General features: G+C 40.3%; 1 protein-coding gene and 1 long non-coding RNA gene across 2 annotated transcripts in view; one reads left to right on the forward strand and one right to left on the reverse strand.

Moving 5' to 3' along the window:
• Window positions 1–12,582, reverse strand: part of LOC121393401 — a 52,522-nt gene that overhangs the window by 24,744 nt on the left and 15,196 nt on the right. The window lies entirely within an intron of this gene.
• Window positions 1–12,582, forward strand: part of LOC121393384 (filamin-B-like) — a 69,134-nt gene that overhangs the window by 17,385 nt on the left and 39,167 nt on the right. Inside the window, exons 8-10 of the mRNA XM_041561838.1 lie at window positions 7,417–7,540; window positions 9,130–9,286; window positions 10,688–10,877. Of these exons, the coding sequence (XP_041417772.1) occupies window positions 7,417–7,540; window positions 9,130–9,286; window positions 10,688–10,877 (471 nt within the window). The remainder of the gene's footprint in view (window positions 1–7,416; window positions 7,541–9,129; window positions 9,287–10,687; window positions 10,878–12,582) is intronic.

Consider the following 12,582-nt stretch of genomic DNA (forward strand, 5'->3'; position numbering starts at 1 on the left):
TATTGCCCTATAATAAAGATAACTGAAATCCAATTTTTAAAAAACAAAAAAGTTTTTTTTCCTCCAGCATGGCTCTTCTTTACACTATAATAAACTTTATTTTTGGGAACATAGCTTTTCCGTAATTTGGATCTTCACACCTTAAGTCTACTAGAAAATCATATAAACATGAAATAAAGCCAATAGGCTGGTTTTGCCTCCAATAAGGATTAATTATATCTTAGTTGGGATCAAGTACAAGCGACTGTTTTATTATTACACAGTAAAAGGGAATCATTTCTAAAACTTCCATAATTCGGAGCTTTCTTGATAACGGGTTTCCAGATAACCGATCCCATACCTGTACTGTAAAAAAAAATGTTTTTATTGTTGACCATAGAGGATGGGAATTCAGATCAGCCTGTGGGCATCTGGGTGGTGACTGCTAAATGATGATCCCACAATTAAAAACTCCCTGTACCTCTTGCTTGACGGGAGTTCTGCAGTGCTTTTTACATGTCGGACCATATAACCATCTTTATTCCTAGCGGAGGCAGATTTGCTAACAAGACGCCAGCCCTCTCAGATTTTTTAAAAGGTGAACTCAAGCAAAACACCAGTGAGCCAGGTTTGAGCTTCTCTCCTCTGCTCCAGGAAAAACAGACTTTTCCAATCAATCCCAATCCCACTTTTGTTTTTTCCTTTTCACCTTTTCCGCTGTATCTTTTCATCTGCTCAGTGCTTCTATGATCTACCTGGGAAACATCTATAAGTGGCACAGGGGTCTCCAGTTCCTGGTGCCTCCCCTTGTAACTCATGGATGGGAGGAAAATCTTACTGATTCCACTTAACAAATGTCAGTTTTAGAATTTAATCAAAGGTGCATTCTCAACCTTGTCCCTTGCATTTCCAACCAGAAATTGCTGCTGTTGCTTTAAAACATGCCTTATTTATTTATTTATTTACTTCATTTATTTCCCATATAACTTGGAGGGCTATTGTATTTGTAGTTCATTCCTCCTTTTCCACTAGAGTCAAACTGGGAGGCTGCAGTACAAACTATGAAAATTAAAAAAATTCATTCATTTTCTTAAAGGGGTTGTTCACCTTTAAATTAACTGTTAGTATGATGTAGAGAGGGATATTCTGAGACAATTTGCAGTTGGTTTTCATTTTTTATTATTCGGGCTTTTGAGTAGGGATGCACCAAATCCAGGATTCGGCCCGGGATTTGCCCAGGATTCTGCCTTTTTTAGCAGGAATCGGATTCGTCCGAATCCTTCTGCCAGGCCGAACTGAATCCTAATCCTAATGTGCATATGCAAATTAGGGGTGAGGAGGGAAATCGCTTGACTTTTTGTCACAAAACAAGGAAGTAAAAATGTTTTCTCTTCCCACCCCTAATTTGCATATTTGCATATGCAAATTAGGGTTTGGTATTTGGCCGAATCTTTCTCGAAGGATTCTGGGGTTTAGCCGAATCAAAAATAGTGTATTTGGTGCATTCCTACTTTTGAGTTATTTAGCTTTTTAGTAGGGATGTTTTCCCCTTCCAAACCCTAATTTACATATGCAAATTAGGACTCCGCTTCGGGTCAGTATTAGGCTGAATCTTTCGCAAAGGATTCGGGGGTTCAGCCGAATCGAAAATAGTAGGGATGCACCAGGAATCCAGGAATCCGTTCAGGATTCGGCCTTTTTCAGCAGGATTCGGATTTGGAATTCTTGTGCCTGGCCGAACCGAATCCTAAATTGCATATGCAAATTATGAGGAGGGCGGGATTTTACGTGACTTTTTGTTACAAAACAAGGAAGTAAACCAATTTTTTCCACTTTTTCTTCCAAGATGGATTCGGCCGAATCCAAAATTGTGGATTTGGTGCATCCCTACAAAATAGTGGATTCGGTGCATCCCTCAGCAGTCTGGTTGCTAGGGACCAAATTAGATTTAAAGAAGAGACTGGAATATGAATAGGAGAGGCCTGAATAGAAAGATGAGTAATAAAAAGTAGCAATAACAATACATTTGTAGCCTTACAGAGCATTTGATTTTTAGATGGGGTCAGTGACCCCCATATGAAAGCTTTTTTTTTTATATATAAAAAATAAAGACCATCTGAAAAGTTGCTTAGAATTAGTCATAGTATAACATACATAAAGGTGAACCACCCCTTTAAAAGGCCCTTATCTACATCAACACTTTATTCCAACGACTCTTCTAACTATACACATATATATATATATATATTTATATATATATCTATACCTCCCACAAATATTCCAATGGGATGTTCTTGCATACAATAAGCAGCCCTGTGTTTAAGAGTAAACGCATGACACTTTAATCTTTATGCTGCAAAATGTTGCCCGTCTAATCTCTTGATACCCCCTCCAGCCTGATATAAAATTGGTAAATCAGAGCAACAAATTCTTTCCCCCCCAAGTACAAATTATTTTCTGCTCAGAACCCCAGGCACTGATATTGTTTTTACATGACTGGGCACAGGCTTTTTAACCATGTCGTGGGAATGCACCTTCCAGGCAGCAGGCTGTCCAATGCAATTGAGTGAGCTGACATATACAATGGCGTGGCTACTGCAAAACAGATTCAGACAGTAGCCCTTTTGTTTTGTAAAGCTGCTATGGCACTCTGGGATTTCAGAACAGGACTCCTGCCGAGTGCTGAAAACTAAATCTGATTGACAGTTAATGTGCATTGCGTGCTTGTACTGGGGAGTTCTAGCTTTGCCTTTGCTTTCTACCTGGACATGAGAAATAGCACTTTTCCATATGAAACGCTAGGCCCGTGTTGTAAGGGACATTTTTCACATAGTTGGGGCTTCTCTGCTGATAATTTTTCCATTTGGGAAGCACCGGATTTGAAATCGTAGGGGCCAATCTATGCAAGAAAGAAAAATGTTTGTTTTTTTTCAAAACACATCAGTTAATAGTGCTGCTCCAGCAGAATTCTGCACTGAAATCTGTTTCTCAAAAATGTACACATGCAAATTAGGGAAAGGAGAGGGGAAAGAGCGCCTAGCGAGAGGCTAAATTTTCTTTTTACGTTCTTGTTGTATAATGAAAAGTCACATGATTTTTCGGATTTAGTTTGGATTCATCTGAATCCTGCTAAACAAGGCAGAATCCTGGCTGAATCCTAAACTGAATCCTGGATTCGGTGGATCCCTACAATGTACTGTAGTATATCCGACATCTTCTGAATAACAAGACGATGCTCTAACCGTGGGCTGACTCTGGGCCAGTTTTACCTGAATAAAAGGCATAGGAGATTTATAAATGCATATAGTTATGTCAAGGGTTTCTTTAAGGGATACTGTTATGGGAAAACATTGTTTTTCAAAATTCAACAGTGCTGCTCCAGAATTCTGCACTGAAATCTGTTTTTGAAAACAGCAAACAGATTTTTTAATATTTAATTTTGAAATCTGACATGGGGCTAGACATATTGTCAGTTTCCCAGCTGCCCCCAGTCATGTGACTTGTGCTCTGATCAACTAGGCAGTACAGCAGTAAAGAGTGACTGAAGTTTGAGTGATATCACCCCCCTCCCTTTCCCCCCAGCAGACTAACAACAGAACAATGGGAAGGGAACCAGATAGCAGCTCCCTAACACAAGATAACAGCTGCCTGGTAGATCTATGAACAGCACTCAATAGTAAAATCCAGGTCCCACAGAGACACACTCAGTTAAATTGAGTAGGAGAAACAACAGCCTGCCAGAAAGCAGTTCCATCCTAAAGTGCTGGCTCTTTCTGAAAGCACATGACCAGGCAACATGGATATTACAAATAAGAAAAAATACCCATGCTGGTTCAGCAATGACATTTTATATTGTAGAATGAATTATTTGCAGTGTAAACAGTGTCATTTAGAAATAAAAACTACATAATAAAAATCATGGACAGAATCCCTTTAAAGACGCACTGCTAGGGAAACTCCATCCAGAAATTCTAAGCTTCTTTCCATAACAAAAATAAATAGCAGTGATTTACACAAAGAAAAATAGGTCCATCATTGTTGTATAATAATCAGGGGCCCCCATAACTGGCCCACAGTATATGGAAATATAAGGAAAAACATGTTGTTTATGTTTAGCAGAACAAGAAGCTGCTCATTCCTCCCTGTTGAAAGGCTGTTGTAAAAAACACACTGGGGAGATGCAATTGTTATTTTTTCGCAGGGACAACTCCAGAGACAGCTACAAAGAGCCTAAGCGGAGACAAGCGATATAATACCTCTAAGGGTCTGGCTACACGAGAGATTCGGGGAGATCAGTCGCCACAGCGACAGATCTCCTCTTCTTCGGGGCGACGATGTCCCTGAACTGCCTGCCCTCCGCTGGCTAAAATGAAAATCTCCTGTGGCAATGCACTTACGGCACTTTGAAAAAGTTTCCTCGTGAGGCAACGTTGGGCGACTTCTGAAAACGAAGCATCGCGTGTCACTTCCCCCAGGCGAATTTAATTTCAGCCAGCGGAGGGCAGGGGAAGGCAGTTCGGGGAGATTTGTCACTGGGGCAACTAATCTCCCCGAAGCTGCTCGTGTGGCCAGACCCTTACACTCCGGTGCTGCACATGAGCAATCAATCTGTGCTGTTTATCTTTCAATATCGCATTACTTTACTAATAGGATGCAGATAAGCGTGTTACCTCAGATAACCTGGATAGCCTGCTGCTTCGGACATTAAATCATTATTCTGTGGTTTGTGAGCTGCTCCTTCCCATCCAATCAAACTCTCTGTGATTGTAAGAGCCACATAATGTGCTGCTGGAAAGGCTACGGGCCCCTTTGCCAAATAAATAGATCATGCTGAGAACTTCACTTATGTTAAAGGAGAAGGAAAGCTACTGAAGCAGTTTGCCAATAGATTAGCCACAACAGTGCGAGCTATAACTATATTTTTTCTGCAGAATGCTTTACCATACCTGAATAAACAGCTCTAGAAGTGTTCTCTGTTTGTTTAGGATAGCAACTGCCATATTAGCTTGGTGTGACATCACTTCCTGCCCGAGTCTCTCCCTGCTCACTTATAGCTCTGGGCTCAGATTACAGCAGGGAGGGGAGGAGGGAGGGAGGGAGAGAGGAGCAAACTGAGCATGCTCAAGGCTGTGCCCTGGAGCAGAGTTCTGGGCGGGTCCATTTTTTGGGACCCGGACCCGCAACCCGCATTCTTACCCGCTTGGACCCGCAAGTACCTTATCCGCAACCTGGACCCGCGACCCACTGACCATCAAGAATCAGGAAGTGCTGTCATTGTAAACTGGAAGTGACATCATCGGAAGTAGCCGTAATCAGAAAAAAAGGAGTAAACCATGAAGTGCTGTCGTAAACCGGAAGTGGCGTCATCTGAAGTAGCCGTGACCAGTAAAAAGGAGTAAATATCGCTATTGACATGACATGCGGCCCGACCCGCAGAACCGCGACCCGCGTCTATGCCTGCACTCGGAACTTCTATCCGCAACCCGCAGGGTGCCGCAGGTTCTTGCGGGTAACAGTACCCGACCCGCTGCAGGACTCTACCCTGGAGGTTTAAGCTTAAAACAGTTAGTCTGATACAGAAGCCCATGAGTACACAATAGAAGGAAAGAAATGTGCTGTTTCTTTTGACAGAGGACTCAGAGCAGTATTAATTTGAGGGGTTACTGGTGTATTTATATAGACCTTTCTGATAAAGCTTACTTACTTTTAGCCTTTCCTTCTCCTTTAATATTGACTAACAATTGGATAATAACCCCTAGCTCACAGTTCTGCCTTCTTGGTATTGTCCTTTCAACCCAATGTGCTCTAGAACGCTCAGCCTATGCTGTTGAAGAATGCTGGGAGTTGTAGTCCAACAGCAGATGAACGCTTTTCAAGTAACTGTTTCAGTTGCAAGCATCTCCCCAGTTATCGCTTTTAGTTGTTTCCTGGAGCACAGAAATTCTTTATGTAGATGCATTCGCAACTGATCAAAGCAAGTCCAGAGGATTGAACACTCTCCAGTTAAACTTCAGCTGGAGATCCTGACTTCCCCCTGTGCCTGCTGAGGATTGTGTAGTTCTTAAACTACAAGTTTGTTTTTTGGACAAACAATAGTTTTACTGTCTTGTTTAAAGGGGCTAAAAGATTAAAGAGGAAGTTCACTTTTCAATAGCCTAAAAAAACCCTTTTTTATTCATTTAACATTACTTTAAAGTCGTTCAATAGATATTGAAATAAATGCAAGTTTGTGCTGCATCAGTTTACCAATCGAAAGCTTGCATTCGGCATATAATTAAATGTTTCCTTCTTAATGGTTGCTTTGGGTTACTAGAAGGACTGAGTAGTAATTTGGGCATGTGAAAATCTGCAGCAGGCCAATTCACATGGCTTTGTATTGTTTGAGGCCCTCCTTGAAATTGAAGTCCCTTCGCTCCTTTAAGTTCTATGTACAACAGAGGCATTATATTATTCCAATACCCAATGTGTCACTGAATAGAGAGGGACTTAGGAAGGCAATGAAATAAAATAAACTGTGCCTTTGTTTGTAGCATTAAAAAGGTGTTTTTTAAAGATGAGCTTCCTTTTTAAAGGACAGCTATATCCCCAAAATGAATACTTGAGATAGTTTATATCAAATTAAGTGTCATATTAAAGAATCTTATCTAACTGGAATATATATTTAAGTAAATATTGCCCTTTTACATCTCTTGCCTTGAACCACCATTTTGTAATGGTCTGTGTGCTGCCTCAGAGATCACCTGACCAGAAATACTGCAGCTGTAACAGGAAGAGATCACCTGACCAGAAATACTGCAGCTGTAACAGGAAGAGATCACCTGACCAGAAATACTGCAGCTCTAACTATAACAGGAAGAGATCACCTGACCAGAAATGCTGCAGCTCTAACTGTAACAGGAAGAGATCACCTGACCAGAAATACTGCAGCTCTAACTGTAACAGGAAGAGATCACCTGACCAGAAATACTGCAGCTCTAACTGTAACAGGAAGAGATCACCTGACCAGAAATACTGCAGCTCTAACTGTAACAGGAAGAAGTGTGAAAGCAAAAGACAGAACTCTGTCTGTTAATTGGCTCATGTGACCTAACATGTATGGTTTGTCTGTGTGCACCATGAATCATACAATCCCAGGGGGCGGCCCTTGTTTTTTAAAATGGCAGTTTTCTATTTATGATTACCCAATGGCACATACCACTAAAAAGTATATTGTTGTGAAAATGGTTTATTTACATGAAGCAGAGTTTTACACATGAGCTGTTATATGCAATATCTTTTTATAGAGACCTAAATTGGTTGAGGGGTATAGTTTTCCTTTAATAGCTGTAAGGGTGATAGAAATAAAAGCTGCAACTTGTTCAAGTTGGGGCTTTATTAAGCTCTTTCCACGTCAGTCATTTCAGGGCGAGCTTTAAATCTTGCTTGTTTATTGTACAGGGACGGTGGAACCAGTAGACATAGTGGATAATGGAGAAGGGACTCACACAGTGAGTTATACGCCCACGCTGGAGGGCCCCTATACCGTAGCTGTCCAGTATGCTGATGAAGAGATCCCACGAAGGTAAACTTGCTGTTCTCCTTGAACCTCAGATTTTTTTTTTTTTAATTCATCTGACAGCAACCCAGATATCTCATAGTATAACAATGCAGAGGCACAAGTTTTTTTCCTTTCTATGATGTTTGTTTTTAAGATGTGTTTTTAGGAACCCATGTCTCCTGGTACTACCAGTTCCAGCTTCATTTTATCATGTTATCCTTACACTTCTCCTCTTTATCCTGTTTAGGCAGAAATATCATTTTCTCTCTGAGCATGGTTTTGATTTGTCATGTATGGGTACCATATAGTACAGGTATGGGACCTGTTATCCAGAATGCTCAGGACCTGGGATTTTCCAGATAATGTTTTTTTTCCGTAATTTAGCTCTTTATATATACAGTATATATACCCTAATACTTCTAATAATAATACCCTAATAATATGAATAATTACTAATAATATTAATAATAATTGGTAATAATACCCTAAGTCTACTAGAAAATCATGTAAACATTAAATAAAGCCAATAGGCTGGTTTTGCTTCCAATAAGGATTAATTATATCTTAGTTGGTACAAGCGACTGTTTTATTATTATGGAGAAAAAGGAAATCACTTTTTAAAAGTTGGATGATTTGATTATAATAGGAGCTTCCATAATACAGAGCTTTCTGGTTCTGGTTTCCAGGATTCGGTTCGGGATGTGGCCTTTTTCAGCAGAATTCCGATTCGGCTGAAACCTTCTGCCCGGCCGAACCTAATCCTAATTTGCATATGCAAATTAGGGACATATGCAAATTAGTTTTAGGGAAATTGCGTGACTTTTTGTCACAAAACAAGGAAGTAAAAAATGTTTTCTCCTTCCAACCCCTAATTTGCATATGCAAATTAGTATTTGGTATTCGGCTGAATCTTTTGCAAAGGATTTAGGGGTTCAGCCGAATCCAAAATAGTGGATTTGGTGCATCCCTACTGGATAATGGGTTTCCAGATAATGGATCCCATACCTGTATAGAAAAGTCCACAGAGACACCTATGACTAAGTACGAAACGCGTAAGGTGGACCATGTGGGGTCAGTATGTATCGTATTTTTAATGCAACTCAAATAAATAATTTGTTTTGACTAATGAAAAGCCTTGGGACATATATCTTTTGATATAAATTCTCTGTAGAAAAGTCCACAGTTAAAGTTTTTGGCACCAGGAAGAAAAGTGATATGCCAAATGTTTGTGTGATTGCTGTATCCTGGGGACCTTATGGTGTGAAGGATCATGGCCTACACAGATGGTAAAACCACTCTAATCTGTATTGTTATCTAGCCACCATATTAGTATTATAATATTCTTGAAGAGATGGGGGGGTCTATGCTATGAGTCCAAAATCGGCAGCAGGGTAGTAGGGACGTGCCCCAGTTCCCAAGGCACCATTAAATAGTCATTGAAAAAAATATATGTCCCATACATAGCCCATAATTCATAAAATTCAATTTAACATAATATCATGTTAATATTAGTACATACTGACCCCATATAACCCACCTATATTATATATTTATATAGATATGACTAGCATATTAGTATTGGTTCAAGACTAATTTTTGATTTGCTGTTCAAGTCCTTTTAAGGTGAAGGTCTTGCCAACGTATGATGCCAGCAAGGTGACTGCCAGCGGTCCTGGACTCTGCGCTCAAGGAGTTTCTGCCAGCCTGCCAGTTAATTTTGCTGTAGATGCCAAGAATGCAGGACTAGGACCTCTGTCGGTCCAAATCACGGTGAGTTGGATTGGGTGAAATGTGGGGCAATTGACCCCCTACACCAGTGGTCCCCAACCAGTAGCTTGTGAGCAACATGTTGCTCCCAGTAGTCTCATAAGCAGGTGCTTATTTTTAATCTCTGGCTTAGAGGCAAGTTTTGGTTGCTGCCAAAAGGTGTACTGCCAAACAGAGCCTCCTATACGCTACCAGTTCATATAGGGGCTACCAAACAGCCAATCACAGCTCTTATTTGACATCCCCATGGACTTTTTCATGTTTGTGTTGCTCTCCAACTCTATTTTTACATTTAAATGTGGCTCACGAGTAAAAAAAGGTTGGGGACCCATGAAATAGAATGCAAAAGAAGCGCACACATAGAGTAGTATTGTCTCAATTAAGATAAGCAATTAACCCTCTTGAGCCACAGAGTGTTTAAAAAATGGTGCCTGGAGAGCTATATTGCAGAAGATCCACCAGTGTGATATTCTTCAAGATTCCCCTTTCGGATAAATACTCACAAGATTTCTTGGATTTTTGATGCATATAGTAATGTTCGTTCTTCACCTTATAAGTTTTCTCCAGTCTTCCACCAAGTAGTATAATGAAGATATAAAGCAAAATATAGTATAATGAAAGCCCTACACAATGAAAGCACTGAATTCCAAATAAGGAGTGTGTAACTTTAAGAATGTCCAGAATTATCCAGCTAGTAGATATTGCATATTAGACATGGGTTAATTACCCTATAATTACCCCTGACACACAGTAGCACAGCAATAACAACCACTTACTTGTAAAATAAACTCTTGGAAAAAGGCTATAAACAAATATGTTGGTACCATATTACCACATGATGATTTTTCTCTGTTATTATTTTTAATTTCTCTTGCTGGCCTTTAAATGAGGCTTTTTTTCATCGGAATGTTTCCGGCAGCTCCAAGAGTGGCAGTTCTATTTCCCAGCCATCCCAGGAATCCGAGGATTACAGGATATTCCCTTTAGCCATTTACAGAGTGTAAATCATCACAAATAAGAAATTTAAGTATTTGTTTAGGAAATCGAGAAAAAAAAAAAGCTGAAAAATCTTGTGGGGAATGTTCCCAGAAAACGGAGGGAGAGAGAAACTCTGGGCAAGGTCTCAAGAAATGTCCTTGTGTAATCAAACGTGCTCATTAAGAGCTTTCCAAACGAGATGTTCTTTCATTGATACTTGTATTAAAACAATATTGTGCAGAAACATGTTACTTGATCTGGCTGTTTATTTAAACTGATTAATCAATCCCTCTGAGGTGGTTAGAAACGCAAGTCGCTGTACCCTATTTTTATAGCCAGCGGGTAGAATTTTCCAGGTTTTTTTTTTTTTATAAATCCCTGTATATGACATTTTTTTTAAACATTTTTAATATCTTTTGACTGTAGGATCAAGAAGGGAAGCCAAAGAAAGCACATATTCAGGACAACAATGATGGCACCTATTCTGTATCTTACATCCCAGACAGGACTGGGCGCTACCATGTTGCTGTGAAATATGGAGGAGATGACATCCCTTACTCCCCATATAGAATTTGTGCCATGTCCATAGGAGATGCCAGCAAGTGCACAGCAGCAGGTAAATGCATATCTAAGGTGTTAGGAGGGTATGTCACTAATGGGTAGCCTTGTATGAAAAACAGCTCCATCTTTAAGCGTAGAAAAAAATGTTTTTTTTTGTAGAATTATCTAGTTATGCAAATACTTAAAGGATTACTGTCATGGGAAAACATGTTTTTTTTAAAAAAAAATTTATCCGTTAATATAGCTGTTCCAGCAGACTTCTGCACGTTCAAAAGAGCAAACATATTTTTTTATGTTTAATTTTTCAATCTGACATGAGATTAGACATATTCTCAGTTTCCCAGATGCCTACAGTCATGTGGCTTGTGCTCTGATAAACTTCAGTCACTTTTAGGGTCTGGCCACATGGGCAGATTCCGGAAGATTAGTCACCAGACGACAAATCTCCTCCTCTTCATGGCGACTTATCTCCCCGATCTGCCTTCCGTCGTCTAAAATGAAAATCACCCGGTGGCAGGCACTGGTAGCACTTTGTTTTTCAAAAACACCCGTAATTGCCTCACGAGGAAATTTCGGGCGACTTCGGAAAACGAAGTGCTCCTTTTCATTTTAGATGGCGGAAGGTAGATCGGGGGAAGATTAGTCTCCAGGCGGCAAATCTCCCTGAATCTGCCCGTGTGGCCAGAGCCTTACTGCAAGTTGGAGTGATATCACCCCCTCCCTGTTCCCCCCCAGAAGTCTAACAATTGAACAATGGGAAGATAACAGCTGCCTGGTAGATATAAGAACAGCACTCAATAGTAAAAATCCATGTCCCACTGTGACTCCTTCAGTTGCATTGAGTAAGAGAAAAAACAACCTGTCAGGAAAGCAGTTCCATCCTAAAGTGCTGGCTCTTTCTGAAAGCACATGACCCGGCAAAATTACATGCACCTACACACCAATATTACAACTAAATGCATTTGTTAGTAGGAATGCTATATCTTTACATAGGGTTGCCACCTTTTATAAAAAAATTTACCGGCTGCTGGGGGGGGGCTCAAATGGGCGGGGCGTGACGTCAAAAGGGGCGGGGCCATACGACGGAGACCCGCGGACGCTAGAAGAGGCAAAAAAAAACGTAACTTGCAGGGAAAAAAAACGTAACTTGCAGGGGATTGGGGGCAGGCCGAGGGCTCCTTTTGATCGTATTACAAATTTACCGGCAGCTACATTGCCGGTAAATTTGTAATACCGGCCCTGCAGGTATTTTACCGGCTAGGCCGGTAAAATACCGGCTGGGTGGCAACCCTATCTTTACATGGTAGAGTGAATTATTTGCAGTGTAAACAGTGTCATTTAGAAATAAAAACGACACCATAAAAATCATGGACAGAATCCCTTTTAAAGCCATTTTTGCTGCAAAAGGTGAATCTACAGAAATGCAAATATAACCCATTCTGTGTTGTAGTCAAAACATAAAATCAATGTGTGCCTGGGAACAAAAGATCGTAGTTTTGTATTTCAGAGTTTGGCCAAAGGGATGATTAGGGTTGATCACTTTTGCAAGGTAATTAGTATTTTCTCTCATGTTAGGGGCCTTCTTTCATCACCTAGGACCTTCATTTTGCATACTGTTGTCCCTGCTCCATACAAAAAATACAACTATTGGTTTGCTCCTCCAGTTGTTTCACCAAACGCTCCAATTTTGCAGCAGCTGCAGATTTTTAGCCACCACTTTCTGTGCAGCACGTGTTGTTTTTCTTCATTATCAGATCATT

This window comes from Xenopus laevis, chromosome 4S (assembly GCF_017654675.1).
Source record: "Xenopus laevis strain J_2021 chromosome 4S, Xenopus_laevis_v10.1, whole genome shotgun sequence".
Classification (NCBI taxonomy): Eukaryota; Metazoa; Chordata; class Amphibia; order Anura; family Pipidae; genus Xenopus; species Xenopus laevis.